The sequence below is a fragment of the Penicillium maclennaniae genome, assembly GCF_028827695.1.
Source record: "Penicillium maclennaniae strain IBT 15551 chromosome Unknown utg000005l:1.0-2652337.0:1.0-2654196.0, whole genome shotgun sequence".
In the NCBI taxonomy this organism is placed as follows: domain Eukaryota; kingdom Fungi; phylum Ascomycota; class Eurotiomycetes; order Eurotiales; family Aspergillaceae; genus Penicillium; species Penicillium maclennaniae.
The window spans coordinates 880,081-895,580 of NW_026623217.1; the positions used below are offsets into that span (position 1 = coordinate 880,081).

The following is a 15,500-nucleotide window of genomic DNA, read 5'->3' on the forward strand; positions in this document are numbered from 1 at the left end:
ATTAACTAGAGATTGGAGTCCGGATTTGAATGATGAATTATGATTACTATCAATAAAAGATACCATTTTCAGGCGGTTCACCGGCAGCGCGGAGGTGCGCAGCGGAGTCCTGGAATAGGCTCTGCCAGATAAACGCTTCACTCAGCAAGAGCTCGATATCTTTCTCAGTCCAGTCCTTCGTGGGCAATGCTTGGAGGAACATCATGATTTCCTGTGTACAAGTCAATTTTGATATCTGCATCATTTTAAGGTGCGGGAAACACATACCTGGAAATCCATCTTCAGGAGCTGATCCGTCCATTTGACCAAGAATGCAGCACAGACGTACAGATGAAAGCGTGAGAAGCCCTGCTCCTCGGCCTGAAATTTTTGTTAGTGTCAATTCAAGGTAAAGCCTGCAGCTAGGGACATACCATGTACGTATCCCACATGCGTATTGTGTTCTTGATATTCATTTCCCGCATGAGCAAACAATTCATCCATCGGAAGCTAAATTGCATGAACTCCACGCCCTCTTGCTCGAGATGTTTGGCTAGAGCAGAGTCAATGCGTACAGTCAAATCTCGCAGTGCTCGAACCTGCCGGTGAATGCCAGGCTGAGCATAGATGTAGTTATCTTGAATGCCATCAAGAAGCTTCGTTATACACCAGAAAGTATCGGCTTCCACTGCATCCAGTACGCTCCGGGGAAGCTGGCCTGGGTCCATACCTTCTTCAACATTCAGATTGGTGATGTAGACGCCCAGGAAAACTTGGAAGAAAGGTGTTACCAAATCGTTGATGCCTTGCACATAACCACTGGCAGGGTGTCGGATGGCCCACACATACAAGATGCGCTCAAGAGAACGCTGTGTAGCTTCATAGCCGTAGAGTGGAAGATGAGGACTTGTTCGAGGGACATCTATGCTGATCTGGTGCCATACTGCTTCGTCCAGACCTCGTCCACGGCCTGTGCTCGAAGAAGGAGGATTTGCCGCTGCCGCTCCGCTGCCTCGTTCGAAGGCCTGCCGTACTCCGTCAAGATACTCCTTGCGCTTTCTCTCAAGTGTCGATATACGTCGCTCACTATTGGTGGGTAGATAGCCAAGTAGAAGCTGCCAGGTCATCGGTCGAACCTCTTCTGGAATACCAGACCATGCAAGGTCTCGCAGTTCAGTGATAGATACCGTGCTTGCCTGCAAAATACGCTTGAATTTGTTAATTCGTGATATACGGCTCGAATGCATATCCCTTTCCTTAGGTGTAGCATTAGTCGGCGGCGCAGTGTGGTTGATCAAATTCAAAGCATTTGCAGGATCTAGGCACACTGTTAGCATGTCCGCGGCCCGGTTCGTTCGATAGCATCGGATACCTACCTTGCAGAATATCTTTGTACTGGGGCCGAAGGATCTTTCCTTCCCCCTTTCGTGCTGTAGGGTACATGGGAGCGCCGCGTTCCTCGGCAATATCTGAGCTATTCGCTCGTTGTCTGTTGTTGGCCGCAAGGCTGAACCCTAGAGAGGAAGGATTTCCTCCTATCGAGCCGCTGGAATTAATACTTCCGGCCTTTATAGGGCCTGATCTCTTCCTCCTCATACTGGCAAGACTTGGAAGTCCAAATTCATCTTCGTCGTCGTCGTAAACAATCTCATCGTCATCGTCATCATCATCGTCTTCGTGGGTTGGGTCACGACTCCACTCGTCCACGCCTTGATTCATGATCCCTAAGTACGGCTTTTCACGAGGGGGGAGATGCGACCACATTTCCAGACCGATGAGTTATTTGCGATGCGGGGTATGGGCATTGCTCGAGGACGACCGGGGTGGAGTTCTAGGGCGTGGGCCGGATGACGCACTTCTTCTCGACAAAACACCTATTAGTATAAATCAACCAGAAGGGAATTGGCCCAGCCCGCTGTTTGATGGGATAGCGTACTGTAGAATATTGGCGTGGGAGTATGAAGCGCCCACCACGGTGTTCTGGCTGTAGCCCTTGGACTGAGACTGAGACTGATTCAGGGATACCTTTCGTCCGGCCCAAAATGGAGATTCTGCGCGTCTTTCGTGGTTGTCAGTTGCAATGCATGGTGCATAGGTAGGGCATATCTTGCACTTACTCGGAATTGTCTAGCACCGTACCTGGATTAGCTATAAACTGCAAGGAAGCTGCGAAGTGGTTATACTGACCGACCTGGACCATTTCCTGGGTCAAAGGTTAGCTCAGATATCACTAAAATATGCCCCCGTAGTCTGCAAGAAGCTTACTTGCTGCCCCTTTTTGTTCGTCATGGTGGACTGACCCTCACAAGTGTCGAGTGCGGGGCGGCCTTGCAGTGATGCGGTGTTCGCTCCTCCGGGGCCCTATAGCAATGGGGACACCTCGAACTCAGTCATGCATGTCGCCGTAGTACTTAAAAGCGAATCACAATCCCGAGGAACTGTGCCGATGGAGGGGATGTTGAATATACTTCAATCGTCGGTTTAATGCAGAAGCTCGGTGATCTGACCCGTGCGTATGTAAGCCACAGGTCCTCCTCCGCTTTTCTCCCTTCATTTCTTCCCTCGCCCACGAACGTTCCGACCCTCGAGCTTCTGCATCTTTCAGATCTCGGTCCTGAGTAATTACTTCCCATTTCCATCTCATCCGTGTAACGAATTGCTCAGCATCATGGCTGAGTCGGGGGAACTTGAAGAGGATCTCTTCGCTGATCTGTACGTCCCTTGCTCAATTCTGCTCGAACGATAGTCTAGGCTAACAACTACGATCGCATAGCTATGACGCCGACGAATCTACCAATCGCGCAACTTCTGCGGTAGAGGCCGCAAAGCCTGTCGACTCCGCGGCTTCAGCAATCCCTGCACAGCCCACCGCGGATGCGCCCATCCAAAGCTACGAGGACTCGCACGACAATTCATACCCATCGCAAGCTCCTCCCCAGATGAGTTATGGCATGGGTTATCAGAACGGGCATGGTCAAGATGATGCCTCCTCCACTCCCGCAGCAGCTCCCGCAGACAACGACAATCATGGAACAGGAATCAAGGAAGACGGGTAAGTGCGATATGCCCTTGTATTTTACGTTTATTTGTGTTTGCCGATTTTCGGTGTCTACCTTGTCAGGCTTTACTGGTCAGGGCTGTCAGCTGCTATTCACGGCGACATGGATGGTGGTGGTTAGACTGGGGATTCCAGTATCCTCTGCGATTGTATATCTACGCGACACTACAACAGAATCTTGGCCACTGGCTCAAATACGCAACACGAGTTATGGGGAAGCGAATAAGCAACCAGGCGCTCGATATGATACACTCAAGGGATCCTTACGACCTTGTCAGCAATTTGCCAGAACCCTCTCGGAGCTACCGTCCAGTCCTCGGGCTGGTGACAAGCGGCTCCCGCTGCGAAGAAGATCAGAAACAGAAGAGTTCGGCAGATGTCATGGCGGAACCTTTGGCTAAGGGCAGTTGGTCGCGTCGGCCACAAACGAGTGTGACAGGAGATCAGAACCTGTTGCGAGCCACGATATATAGTACAGCGGATACTATATAGCTTCTTGTCGATATACGTTGATAGAGCAGAGCAAGAAGTAGCAACGCTGTCTGGGAGGTTATCAAGCCATCGCTATCTAGCTTGGGACCCTGTTAGACAGGGGTTCTCCCCGTTGCGGGGACAGAGACAGTCAGACAGTGACAATTCACTTATTTCGCCTGAACTTCTTGCTGCATCCTCTATCGCGCCTGCGTCATCCGAAAATGAAGCCCGCAACGTGAATTATGGTCGGCTCTCAGACCAAAGCTCATGTAAACCAAATGAGCTGTTGCTGGACTTGGACAAGGAGACGCTATGTTGTCACAGTACACCACCGCCATACCATATCTCGCCCTTCAAGAGCATGGGCTCCGGACAGTTCAGCATCTAGCTGTATTCGTGAATCGCAGCTTAGCGCCACCAGCTTCATAGCCAGAACACCCACGTTTTGCCCTCACCATCATGTTCCAACCTTGTTCTTTCTTGTTTTTATGCGGTCCTTGCCATCTTATTTGGCGTTATATGGACTTTGTTTGAGGCTAATCTCGTTGGATAGGAAAATGTTTATCGGTGGCTTGAATTGGGAGACAACAGATCGTATGTACACGGACCATTGGAGACACTTGGCCTTAGGTCTAACAGATGCATAGAATCTCTACGGGACTATTTTTCTCAATTCGGCGATGTTCAAGAGTGCACTGTCATGCGCGACAGCGCCACTGGCCGTTCGCGTGGTTTTGGTTTCCTGACTTTCCGGGACCCCAAGACCGTGAACACAGTGATGGTGAAGGAGCACTACCTGGATGGCAAGATTGTAAGTTGCGCGAGGGTGAGAAAAGAAGTCGAATCATCAGCTGACTAAAATACTAAGATCGATCCTAAACGTGCCATTCCTCGCGATGAACAGGAGAAGACTAGCAAGATCTTTGTCGGCGGTGTCAGCCAAGAGGCGACTGAACAGGACTTCAAGCAGTTCTTCATGCAGTTCGGCCGCGTCATCGATGCGACCCTCATGATTGACAAGGATACTGGACGTCCCCGGGGATTCGGCTTCGTGACTTTCGACAGCGAAGCCGCCGTCGAGAATGCCCTCTCTCGGCCACTTGAGATCTTGGGCAAACCTATCGAGGTGAAGAAGGCCCAGCCTCGCGGCAACCTGCGAGATGAGGATCGAGGAGGCCGCCGTGGTGGTGGCCGGGATAACTTCCGTGACATGAACCATGCAGACAACGCCCAACAGCAGGGAGGTCAGCAAGGCATGGCTGGCGGCATGACTCCTCAAATGATGGCCCAGTACTGGCAGCGCATGCAGCAATACTTCGCCATGATGCAGCAACAGATGGCCGTCGCCGCAGCCTCGGGTCAAGGTGGCATGAACCCCGCCATGATGCAGGGCGGTATGAACCCTGCTATGATGCAGCAAATGCAACAGATGCAGCAAATGCAGATGAAGCAGCAGCAAATGGGCGCCGGCAACCAGCAACAGGACGGCATGAGCCCAAACCCCCAGAGCCCCGGCTCCCAGCAGAACATGCAGAACATGCAGAACATGATGACCCCGGCTATGATGCAGCAGATGCAAAATCCTGCTCAAGGAGGTAACAGCGGCGGTGCTAGTCCTGGTCCTGGAGCCAACTACAACCGCCAGTCTGCCAGTGCTGCCGGTGCCAATGCCCCCGGCGGGCCTGGCTACAATGCCCAGGAACAGATCGCTTTCGAGCAGCAGAAGTATGAGCAGCAACAGGTTCGCCGTGCCGCTATGGACAACCGTGGTTTCTCGCCCTACCAGCAGGGGGGGGCCTACATCATGGGAGGGCATGTATGACGAAGTTCCGCAGCCTAATATTCCTACTGGACCCCAAGGTATGACTCGCGGCGGAAGCATGGGACATGGTATGTGATCCGATATGCCATGATCGCAGATGTAAGCTAACTTTCGAAATAGAATCGGGATCAACGCCCCAGCCCAGCGCCGCTCCAGCCAACGCGCCCACAGGCCCCCGTAATGCCGGCAAGCCTGGAGCAAACTATCGTGGTGGCCGTGGCGGTGGACAACACCGTGGTTTCCATCCCTACTCTCGTTAGACGGTGGAGTGGGAGAAATTTTTTCTTTTCTTCTCTCCTTCTGCCTGTGGATGGTCCCTTTTTATTTGAAGAAAAAAATTCCAACCCGTCGATGGTTCCTGCGTTTGTTTGGTCACTTCTCATCATGGACAGGCGAGACTTATGGGTTCGGCTTTTAGGGGTTTAAGGGAATTGATCGACCGTTGGCAGACAGAAAGAACGTGTTAGTTATCGTCAATTCTGTTCCCCTTCAGTTCTTCAATGACAATTTCATTAAAAGAGCATTTACGTGCACAGCAGGTCAAGGTCTGTCTAGTCTCTATAACTAGCGAGCCCTCTTTCCTACCAGACAATTTGAATAGTCAACAAGGTGTGACAACTTGATGATATACTAGGGAATCAGAATACAGAATAATTTGCTTCGAAGCCAAGATCTATCACTTGTAAAAAATCACGTCTTTTCAGGAAATCTCAAACAAGGCAGAAGTCGCTAAGAAAAAAAGAAGGTCGGTGTGTAGGGGGCAGAATGAGTAGGAAAGGCTGAGTGTAGAGATACAGAGAGAGAGAGAAGGGGGGGGAGGGGTTATATAACCAATTTCAAAAAGGCATTCAAGTCCGCCATTCAGATACGCTAAACAAAATTGAGACAGAAGAATGTAGCCGGCAATAGCACCGGTGTCCCGTGGGGAATATAGGGAAGAATGTAAATTGTAAAGGGCAACGTCGTGAAATTGATGACGCTCTAATACGCCATGCCGTAGCCCGGCTTGGTCGGTTGACGGCCCTCAAGTGGCGGGCTGTGGCGACCATCATGTCCAGAGTGATGGCTCAAGCTGCCGATTGAGTCGGATCGGTGAGGCATATCCCGATATGGTTCGTATGGACCGGTGAAGTTGAACTTGCTCATCTCGGTAAAGTCTCTCTTTTGCGGGTGCTCGATCAGGAGAGACTCGCGAGCATCCAAGGGGGTGAGATCATCAAGGTCTCGGTTGTTCTTTTCGGCTTCCCTCTTGCGCTTGGCGTGAGGGTTCTCACGGACGCAGGTGATGATGGCGTTGACCGCAATGAGAATTGCAAGCACGCCGGTCAAAGTGGACTGGACCACGATGAGGACGATGCCAGTCACGGTCTTGGTGGTTTGCGAGAGTCCAAGTTCCTCCACAAAGACCAGAATGCAGACGATGGAAAGGACTCGCACGATTTGAATGGTGATGTTGATTCCCATAGATGATTTCCGGGCGTAGGGGCGGTTCCAAGCAAGAAGACAGAGCAGAAGTATCTCAACAATTAGCTGACCGATAGTTTGCGCCATGCCGTGGCCTTCAGCACCAGCAATGATACAACCCTTGGCCAGAGCATATACGATGATGGGCACGAACAGCCACCAGAAGTCTTTCTTGTAGGAGTCATAAAACAGACTATACTTACGCCAGGTGTCCTTGTTGTCAAAGAGAGAAGTGGTATCACCCTCGGCCTTCTTATACTTGCGGGCCATATAGAAGATGCGCCATCCAAAGAAGGCCAAGACGCCCGTGAAGACAACCAGAGTGACGGCCGCCAACAGCTTGGCTGCCCATGAATCACCGTTCTTTAGCTGGTAGATACAATACAGCACCCAGATACTGTACAGAACGAGAATCATGTTGGTAATGGTCCGAGCCATGATACCCCAGTAGTCGTTTCGGAAGTTTGTCAACTTCTTGGGGAAGTTGCCGTATAATGCCCACGCCTCTAATATAATCTTCAGGAGAAGAATGCCGACAACCACGACGGCGACGACAATTGCGAAGACCAAGAGAACGGTCATGAAGACATTGGCGGAAGGGATCATAACCTCGTCCATGACCGTCTTGGCTTTCGACTCAAAATCACTGGATGAGGTGCTGTTCGAATCGGAGCGGGACAGAAGGTTGATTGAACGGCGCATCAATTCCACACTTCGCTTGGTCGAGCTGCTATTTGACGATGAGCGACTCAAGCTGGTCAGGTAAGCATAACTATCATGGGTCAGATTGCCACCGGTAGCTTCCCGGAAGGAATCGATCGATTCCTGCATGTTTTTCCAGGAGACCAAGCCAGTGCTCCAGACGAAGTTCTTGCAGAAACTCCTATAGACGGTAGGGTAGCTGACACTCAACATGCCATTGGTAGCCATGCTATGGAACCAGCCCATCACATCACCAAAGCCCGGGCTAGAAGGGCTAGCGCCGGGATGCCCAGCCGCACCGAGTGCGGAAATGCCACTCAGAGCCAGAGCACCGGCCGCGATGCCAGCCGAGGCCCAGCTGACAGCTTTGAGGCTGGTGGACCTTCCATTAGATAGCTCGGACTCGACACATGCCACGTCCTCTTCGGTGCTGGTGGACTTCAGGGTCAGCGTGGCCTGTCCATCCAGATCCGGGATAGCGAATGCGATTGAAGGAATCTCCGAGGCGTATGTAGCAGGTACCGTCATACTTCCTTGGGCGGAAAAGGAGCCCGAGGGGACTAATGCGCGTCAGGTCAGCTGGATGGATGGACAGCACGAAGCGTCGCAGGGCACACTTACCTGGGCACAACTTAGCCACATGGATCTCGCTACCACATGGGTTGAAAGTCTTCGTGTAGATTGTATTGCCATAAGCGGTCACCTTCAAGGTGGCGATGACATTCTGTTCCTTTGAGTTGGTACCAGCCAAATCGAAGACCACTTCTTGAGTTGAACGAGTGTAGGTGACATCTAGATCGGTGACGGTGATGGCGGAGTCGGTCATGCACAAATCGAAGCCGTCGGTGCTCAGGGTGTCGCCCGCTAGCACCTGGGGCATGAATACCAGGCCCAGGAGGGCTCCGATGAACTTTCGCATTTTCAGCCGGGCACTAATTGCGATGAATTGGGCGGAGGAACATTAACGGCGGATGGAACGGGGCGTTTTGAGCCGAAGAGAAAGACAGGGAGTAAAAAATCAACGCGTGAGCTCACAGGATCAACCTGTGGGGAGAAAAGGAGAAACTTGAGAGCTAATGTCGCGAATGCTAAGGAGAGTGGTATAAAGCAAAGAATGAGACGGACAACAGTAACGAGTGAGAGATGGAACGGGTCGCAGAGGGCCAGAGTCCTAGGAGTCCCCAAAAATCGAATTGCGGTTCGAGTTCGAGTTCCAATCCCAGTTCCCAGTCGCAATGTCCCGAGAAAGTCTCGACCGATGGATCCTTACCCCTGAGTATGGATTGGCCCCAGCTCGTTTCAGAAGTCTAGACTCGTCGCAGTTCCACTTTTGACGGAAAGCGACCATCGTATTGTGGCTATTCTGATGTCGGAGACCGAAGCTGATCCCTCCTAGCCATGTGAGCGCCGCCAGCTGTGTGCCCGTTTCCTCATGGTATACACACCCATGTCCCATACAAGTGGAACCACGGAGTCCAGAGAGGCCCCAGTACGCCCCCGAATCAGCCCTAACACCCTAAGACGCCCCTCGGCGGCCCGGCCACCGTGATCCATGGTTGAATTGGCTGAAAGCAGTGCTGGGTCCAGCCACCGTCTGCCCACTTGGGCGGGCCACTACGTGTCCCCCATGCCTTGCAGAATGTTCCTGGACTCCAGGAGAAGACTTTGCCGGAGACATTCCATCTGGGCATGGAACATCGCCACATACCGTCGATCGCATCGTTCCAGATTATAGTGGATCGACACTGATCTCGGACACACGCTTCACCTGGAATGACCTGGCGATTGAGCTTGTCGATGTTCCCCCAGCGCTGTCTTCAGTGCGGGATAGTGGATTCTGATCGTGCCGCGCGCCATTAAACTGAGACAGGCCAGGCGCGAGGGACAATTTGTTGGGTCACTCATGATCTTATTACCTCTGTCTCGCTATAGGCTGATCCGTGCCACAATGGGGCCTTCCTGTCACGTCCAAATCACGTCCAAATCACATAGCCCTCAGAGGTGGCGGTGTCATCACCCGGCTCCAAAAATACATCTGCCCCCATGAGAGTCGTACGCGAGCATGGGTCGTCTAACACCGATGTGGCGTCTGTTCTGTGCAAAGGGCATGGTGATGCGATCAGCTATGGGTAGTTAGCTATGATACATTTCGACCGTCTACCGACTACCGATTGTGGAAAAAATATATCACACAGGTGCCACCCACGAGACACTGCTTTATCGGACGTAGCACTCCACCTCCACTTCAAATCCTAGAATGTCTTATCAAGTTGGAGGGTACAATATTTCTCATAATCGGTCATAACTACTCCGCAGACGCGACATCGCGCACTATTTCTGCCCGGGTTTGCTCTGCATCTCCCGCATCGCGGCTCTCGCACTGCGACTGCCGCCCAATTTGGGTCCTTTGGGTACCTCGGTATTCTCTGTCTTGGTGGTACGGGTCTTGGGCATTCGGCGGCGGGCCTCGATGGCATCCATGAAGTCTCGTCGAAACTGCTCCGCAATTCGGTCGTCGGCGGCCTGGCCATCATGCGGGACTTCATCGTCTGGTTCGTCGTAGACATCCACTAAAGATCCAGCTTAGCGTCGCTGGGGAAGGGTCGGGAGGATGATACATACGTTTGCTTTCACGCAATACCTCCTCTACCAGTCGGTCTCGTTCGATGTCGGCGCTGGTCCGTCTTTTGCCCTTTCGCGACGCATTCTCACTCGGACCGAGGCGATCGCTCTGTGAAGCAGCTTCTCCACGAGGTAACGAGTCTTCATTCCCAACCAATTGTCGAGTGGCGGCTTCCGTACGTGCAATGTTCTGTAGTTTGGTCTCATGGCCGAGATCGATCTCGTGGAGTCGGCCGAGCGATGCTGGCTCGCGCTCAAGCTGCCCAGCTACGGTCTGGCCACCGGTGGGTTCTCGCGAGGGTCTATCAAGACTCGTGTTCTCCAGATGTGGGCTACGTCGGTAACGCTTAGCCATCTCGGAATCTATGTAGGCCATCCTTATCTTGTTAGTCGGCATCTCCCCCAAGCCCGCGCATCGAAGAGATCTCTCGTACATGTGTCTGTCCACATCCACCGTCTGGCCACTATTCCCGGTAAATCGATCCCTCATATCTTGACCTGTCTCTTTGTCCATATCTTTCGCAGAGCCCGGCGCTGTCCGCCGGCTGTCATCCTGGCCCATTCGCGAGGCGGCGGAGAATCCTATGCCACCTTTCCGAGTAGTACAAGGCCGTCGAAGGCGAATGACGCCCGCAGGCGCTGTATGATTGTCGTCGTCTCAGAGCAGGTTGAGCTCCATCATTTTCATTGCCATCGGCGATCAGGTCCCCGGCCGTAGTATTGGAGCTGTCACCAGGGCGCCGCCGTATAAACTTACGCCGTTTCGCAGGGCGAAAAAGAGACTCTGGAGCGAGATCAGGATCCATATCAATGGTGTGTCGGGTGCATTGACAGTTGAGAGGAAGAAAGAAGAATTGGAGGATCCAAGGTGAGGTCATTTGCCAAGATCCAATCAATCTCCGCCCAAAGCTGTTCCCGCACCGAAAAGACCGCCTTCCCCTTCTTCATTCGCCCTCTCAAGGTCTTGACTGGCATTGTCGAATACCTCGCGCAATCACTTCTTGCCTTTGCCGTCGACATGAATTCATCTAATCCGCCCCAGGCTGGCGAGTACGGTGGAGGTACGTGCTGCGCGATGCGACGCCCTTGTCTCTCTCTTTCTCTCTTGATTCCCTCAATTCCTTTCAAGCGAGGAAACGCGCGATGCCGGAATGAATGAACACTAATCCCTGATATCTGCGCGCTTAGATGAGGTCTCTGCCATTGTTCTCGATCCCGGCTATTCCACCACTCGCGCTGGCTTTGCTGGGGAAGACGCCCCCAAGTCCTTGATCCCGACGCACTACGGCAAATACAGTGCCGACGGACAAGAAAAGCTCGTCTTCGGCGACGACATTTTCGTGACTCCGCGTCCCGGCCTGTCTATCTACAACCCGATCGGCAAGGATGGCATTGTTGAAGATTGGGACATGGCCGAGAAGGTGTGGGAATATTCATTCACGTCACGATTGACTGGCGCAAAGGCCAGCAACCCCCTTCACAATGGCTTGAATGACATCTCTAATGATGAGCTCCCCACGGATATGGAGGTGGAGTCAGACGAGAAGCCCCTGGCCGACAGTCCGTTGTTGATGACCGAGCCTGGCTGGAACCCTGTCAGGGCTCGCGAGAAGACCATCGAGATTGCGATGGAGTCCTGGGGCACACCCGCCTTTTATCTGGCACGAAGTGGTGTGCTTGCGGCGTAAGTCTCGCGACCGATCTGATTTTTACAGCATGCATCTTGCCTAACACGTTCCCTGTTCAGATTTGCCTCTGGAAAAGCCTCCGCCCTGGTGATTGATATTGGCGCTTCGAACATCTCTATCACACCAGTTCACGACGGCATGATCCTCAAGCGAGGCGTCCAGCACTCTCCCCTAGGAGGCGACTATGTCTCATCCCAGATCCGCGCACTGTTCAAAAAGAACTCCCCGCAACCCATTACTATCACGCCGCATTACTTGATCTCCTCAAAGACTGCTGTTGAAGCTGGCCAGCCACCCCAGGCCAAGTACAAGACCTTTCCCGCAGACAAAGCACCGGACGCTACCTACCGCGCTCTTCTCGAGGAGCGGACATTGTCTGAATTCAAGGAGTGCGTGGTTCAGGTTTGGCCTGGGCCGAACAAGCTCTCTGCCACTGGCCCTACCGGTGTCTCCAATGAGGAGATGGCTCGCAGTTCTCCCGGCCGTCCATTTGAGTTCCCCGACGGATACAATCAGCTCTTTGGCGCGGATCGCTTCCGGGTCGTCGAATCCTTGTTCGATGCGAAGGCCGCCATTCCTGACCCAGACTCATCTTTCCCTGCCCCAACGCAGACTCAAACCCTCCCAGAGCTGATCAAGGCGTCCTTGAGTGGTGTCGATGTTGATATCCGGCCTCATCTTCTGGGCAATGTTGTTGTGACTGGAGCGTCTAGCTTGCTCTACGGCTTCACTGATCGCTTGAACCACGAATTGATGCAGCTCTTCCCCGGACCGCGCGTGCGTATCTCCGCTCCCGGAAACACCGCTGAGCGACGATTCGGTTCTTGGATCGGAGGAAGCATCCTGGCCAGTCTTGGCACCTTCCACCAGATGTGGATCTCCAAAAAGGAATATGATGAACATGGTGCAAACATCGTGGAGAAGCGCTGCAAATGATCCCGGAGTAATTTCGAATTTGTTCGGCCATGGGCTCATGTGTTATGAAAAGGTCCGGCTTTGTTGGTTTGTGTATGGGCGTTTACTGCTTTGGCGCTTCGCCGGGGCTTGCAATGTGTATTAGGCTCGGCCATAAAGGTCTGAAGACTCAATGCTAGGTTTTCATTTCCGATTGATTTGCACAGCCAAAGAGCTACGTTGGAAGACTTTTGGTTAGAACAAAGGTCAACATGAATATGATCTTCGCCGAGGCGAAATTAGACTCTTTCACAAGTGTTTCAGGAAATTTGTCATTTGTCTTCGGGATCAGCTCAAAAATTGCTGTCACTACCAGATAGCGCTCTGCCTTTGAGCTATCTGCCGGCAAAGGAGAAGGAAATTTCGTGTAAAAGATGGTTCTGCTGCATCTGAATGCGCGCCCAAGGGGAATTGATTTCTTGCAATACAGATGCGGGGTATATAACGAGCCAACGCGAGATTCCAACTGAGCAGTAGACCTAACATTCAGACTCTGCCCGTCTATAGGTAATTTCTGTTTTGTGGTCCCGATGCGTCCTGCTTTCGTCCCCACACTTTGTGCGCTGAGCAAGGATCTGTTGAGAAATAAATGTGCAGACCGTCCAAGTCATCACGCTTATGCGCAATCAACTGTTCGAGGTCTATATTCAATAGCCACCTGTTGGTTCGTCAGCCATACCTATTCCAATGGAGAGCCTAGTGATATGCAACTAACCGATGAAATTGATGCTGGTGTCGGTGGCAAAGCCGGTAGCGCTGTAATCATCGAACCGGTCTCGGCGCTCATATCGGAAGCCTCCTCGCTCTCCTGAGCAAAGATCAATTCTTCATCCAGGACCAGCTGTACAGAAAGCACGTGAATTCGAGGCGAAGGCTTGGGCTTTTGTTTGAATGAGTATGTATTCAAAAAGTCCGGTTCCTGCACCCAGGACAACTGTCTGCCTAATCCAGCGGCAGAATGACCCGATTTGCTGGGCTGGGCTCGTAAACCCTCAGACGATTTGGCCCGGAATATACTGCTGGGCCACTCCTTGGTCTTGATGAGTGTTTGGCCATAGCAGTCTGCCTTGGTGGTAATGTTTTCCCATGCTTCAACCACGCGGTCCGTCTTCAAGAAGTGGGATATTTGGTCCTTCATTGTTTCACTGCCATTTGGAAAGTGGGGAGCTTGTCGTCGCGAACGATGGGGTGATCTTGCCATTGATTGCTGGGTCTGCAGACGGTCATTTGCCCATATGACCTTTAATTGTCCGATAGATGCACTGCGGGATTTGAGTGTCCGAGCTGGAGCTGTGAATGGACGATTTTGAGGGATCTCCGTCTTCTCACTGGCCGATCGTCTAGTGAGGAAGGGCTTGGAGAGTCGTTTCGTAAGTCTTCCTGGTGTTCGAGGCATCGTGGCATCCGAGTCTATAGAATTACGTCCTGCTACCAAGGCGCTGCATGATTTCGCTCGGTTGATGACCTTTGGGAGGACACTTTCTCTTTTAGTGGCCTTGGCATCGTTGAGGTTCCTGTCGCGTTTTGCTGTTGGCATTTTGACTGTCTGAGAAGCCGGTCGAGAAGCTGGTCGAGGGGTCTGGGGTTGCAAAAAAGGATCACCTGGTAAGGGCTTTTCATATCCTGTACGCGCACCTGGAGTGCCTGACCTCCTCACAAGAAGCCTTTGTGAAATCGACAAGGTTCGAGTCGGGCCTTTGCTGGTCGTCTTGATCATGGATTGCACATCCTTCCGGCTAGCCACCCCAACGCGCCGCTGCATCTCAGTGACTGCAAAGGCCAATTTACCAAGTGCCTTGGACAGTGCTTCCCCGCGCCGACGAAGTTTGGCTATCGCGTTGAACCAACCCTCAATATTGTCTCTCATGGTTTGATAGAAAGGGCTGAGATGACCCGTTTCAAAACAGCCTTCATTTGCCTGCTGGCGCATGTAGTACCATAAGGCTGCCATGGCCTCCTTGCCCTTGTGAAGATCTTTGAGCGAATCCGTAATGGTTAGTGTAAATCGATCGACGGCGTGTTCGATCTGATCATTGTAGGACACGAGGGATAATCGAAAATTCCGGTCTTGCAACATTTCATCAAACACGTCGAGATTGGCGAGAGGGAGACTCAGGTATTGTATCCTAGTGCGTACATCCAGATGAATAATCATGAAATCCTCCGTGGTTCTTTGCAGGAAGCCATCCAGCTCGTCGACATGGCCTTGAAGAATCTTCATCACGTCGAGATCGGATTTCGCGAGCCGCTTGACCAGAAGGTGGACACCATATACCATCTGGGAAACCAGCTTCCAGAATGGATGGTATCTACATCTGAGTCAACCCCACATGCTTCAACGAAGCCGAAATACCATTCTCTTCTTACCTTTCTTCGGCTCTCTGGCGCCATTTTCGTCCACATAGTCGTTCATATTCATCGTTTTCTAGCAGATCACGCCGACGTGTCTGCGCATCGATTTCGACGGCCCATAGCTCTGCGAGGTTCTTGTTTGCTTCCAAAATCGACTCTTCGAAGGGACCCTGGAGCTGGGTGATTGGATGGCTAGGGTATGACGCTTGCGGTGTATCCACAGCCGTTGAACAGGCCAGCTGTTGTTCGGGTTCAACTCTACCAGCAGTAGGTGTGTTGTTCATACCCATTGCCGCCAGTGATTCTTTACCATGAAGCTGCCAGGGACCCAACTGATCGCGCGTCATTTGAGCTCCGCAGGGTTGCAGGGTTCCCTTTAACCCCT

At 52.3% G+C, this 15,500-nt stretch overlaps 7 protein-coding genes across 7 annotated transcripts; 2 read left to right on the forward strand and 5 right to left on the reverse strand.

Moving 5' to 3' along the window:
• Positions 1 to 49: 49 nt before the first annotated feature.
• Positions 50 to 1,743, reverse strand: N7477_005564 (GTPase-activating protein GYP1; the record flags this gene model as incomplete). The annotated part of the gene is made up of 4 exons (XM_056967227.1): positions 50 to 211; positions 268 to 360; positions 414 to 1,297; positions 1,356 to 1,743. The coding sequence occupies 4 exons, from the start codon at positions 1,741 to 1,743 to the stop codon at positions 50 to 52; spliced, it is 1,527 nt and encodes a 508-aa protein (XP_056821981.1).
• A 123-nt stretch (positions 1,744 to 1,866) lies between these two features.
• Positions 1,867 to 2,268, reverse strand: N7477_005565 (uncharacterized protein; the record flags this gene model as incomplete). The annotated part of the gene is made up of 3 exons (XM_056967228.1): positions 1,867 to 2,038; positions 2,097 to 2,182; positions 2,245 to 2,268. 3 exons carry the CDS (start codon positions 2,266 to 2,268, stop codon positions 1,867 to 1,869), a joined length of 282 nt encoding a protein of 93 aa, XP_056821982.1.
• Positions 2,269 to 2,647: 379 nt separating this feature from the next.
• N7477_005566 (RNA-binding protein) lies at positions 2,648 to 5,593 on the forward strand (the record flags this gene model as incomplete). The annotated part of the gene is made up of 7 exons (XM_056967229.1): positions 2,648 to 2,691; positions 2,753 to 3,031; positions 4,065 to 4,105; positions 4,159 to 4,322; positions 4,380 to 5,236; positions 5,298 to 5,401; positions 5,454 to 5,593. 7 exons carry the CDS (start codon positions 2,648 to 2,650, stop codon positions 5,591 to 5,593), a joined length of 1,629 nt encoding a protein of 542 aa, XP_056821983.1.
• Positions 5,594 to 6,314: 721 nt separating this feature from the next.
• N7477_005567 (transient receptor potential ion channel family protein) lies at positions 6,315 to 8,418 on the reverse strand (the record flags this gene model as incomplete). The annotated part of the gene is made up of 2 exons (XM_056967230.1): positions 6,315 to 8,059; positions 8,121 to 8,418. The coding sequence occupies 2 exons, from the start codon at positions 8,416 to 8,418 to the stop codon at positions 6,315 to 6,317; spliced, it is 2,043 nt and encodes a 680-aa protein (XP_056821984.1).
• Positions 8,419 to 9,830: 1,412 nt separating this feature from the next.
• Positions 9,831 to 10,999, reverse strand: N7477_005568 (telomere length and silencing 1 family protein; the record flags this gene model as incomplete). The annotated part of the gene is made up of 3 exons (XM_056967231.1): positions 9,831 to 10,069; positions 10,122 to 10,703; positions 10,750 to 10,999. 3 exons carry the CDS (start codon positions 10,997 to 10,999, stop codon positions 9,831 to 9,833), a joined length of 1,071 nt encoding a protein of 356 aa, XP_056821985.1.
• A 140-nt stretch (positions 11,000 to 11,139) lies between these two features.
• N7477_005569 (actin family protein) lies at positions 11,140 to 12,745 on the forward strand (the record flags this gene model as incomplete). Its single annotated transcript, XM_056967232.1, has 3 exons — positions 11,140 to 11,182; positions 11,310 to 11,805; positions 11,869 to 12,745. The coding sequence occupies 3 exons, from the start codon at positions 11,140 to 11,142 to the stop codon at positions 12,743 to 12,745; spliced, it is 1,416 nt and encodes a 471-aa protein (XP_056821986.1).
• Positions 12,746 to 13,379: 634 nt separating this feature from the next.
• On the reverse strand, positions 13,380 to 15,462 carry N7477_005570 (uncharacterized protein; the record flags this gene model as incomplete). The annotated part of the gene is made up of 3 exons (XM_056967233.1): positions 13,380 to 13,421; positions 13,479 to 15,072; positions 15,131 to 15,462. The coding sequence occupies 3 exons, from the start codon at positions 15,460 to 15,462 to the stop codon at positions 13,380 to 13,382; spliced, it is 1,968 nt and encodes a 655-aa protein (XP_056821987.1).
• Positions 15,463 to 15,500: the final 38 nt, after the last annotated feature.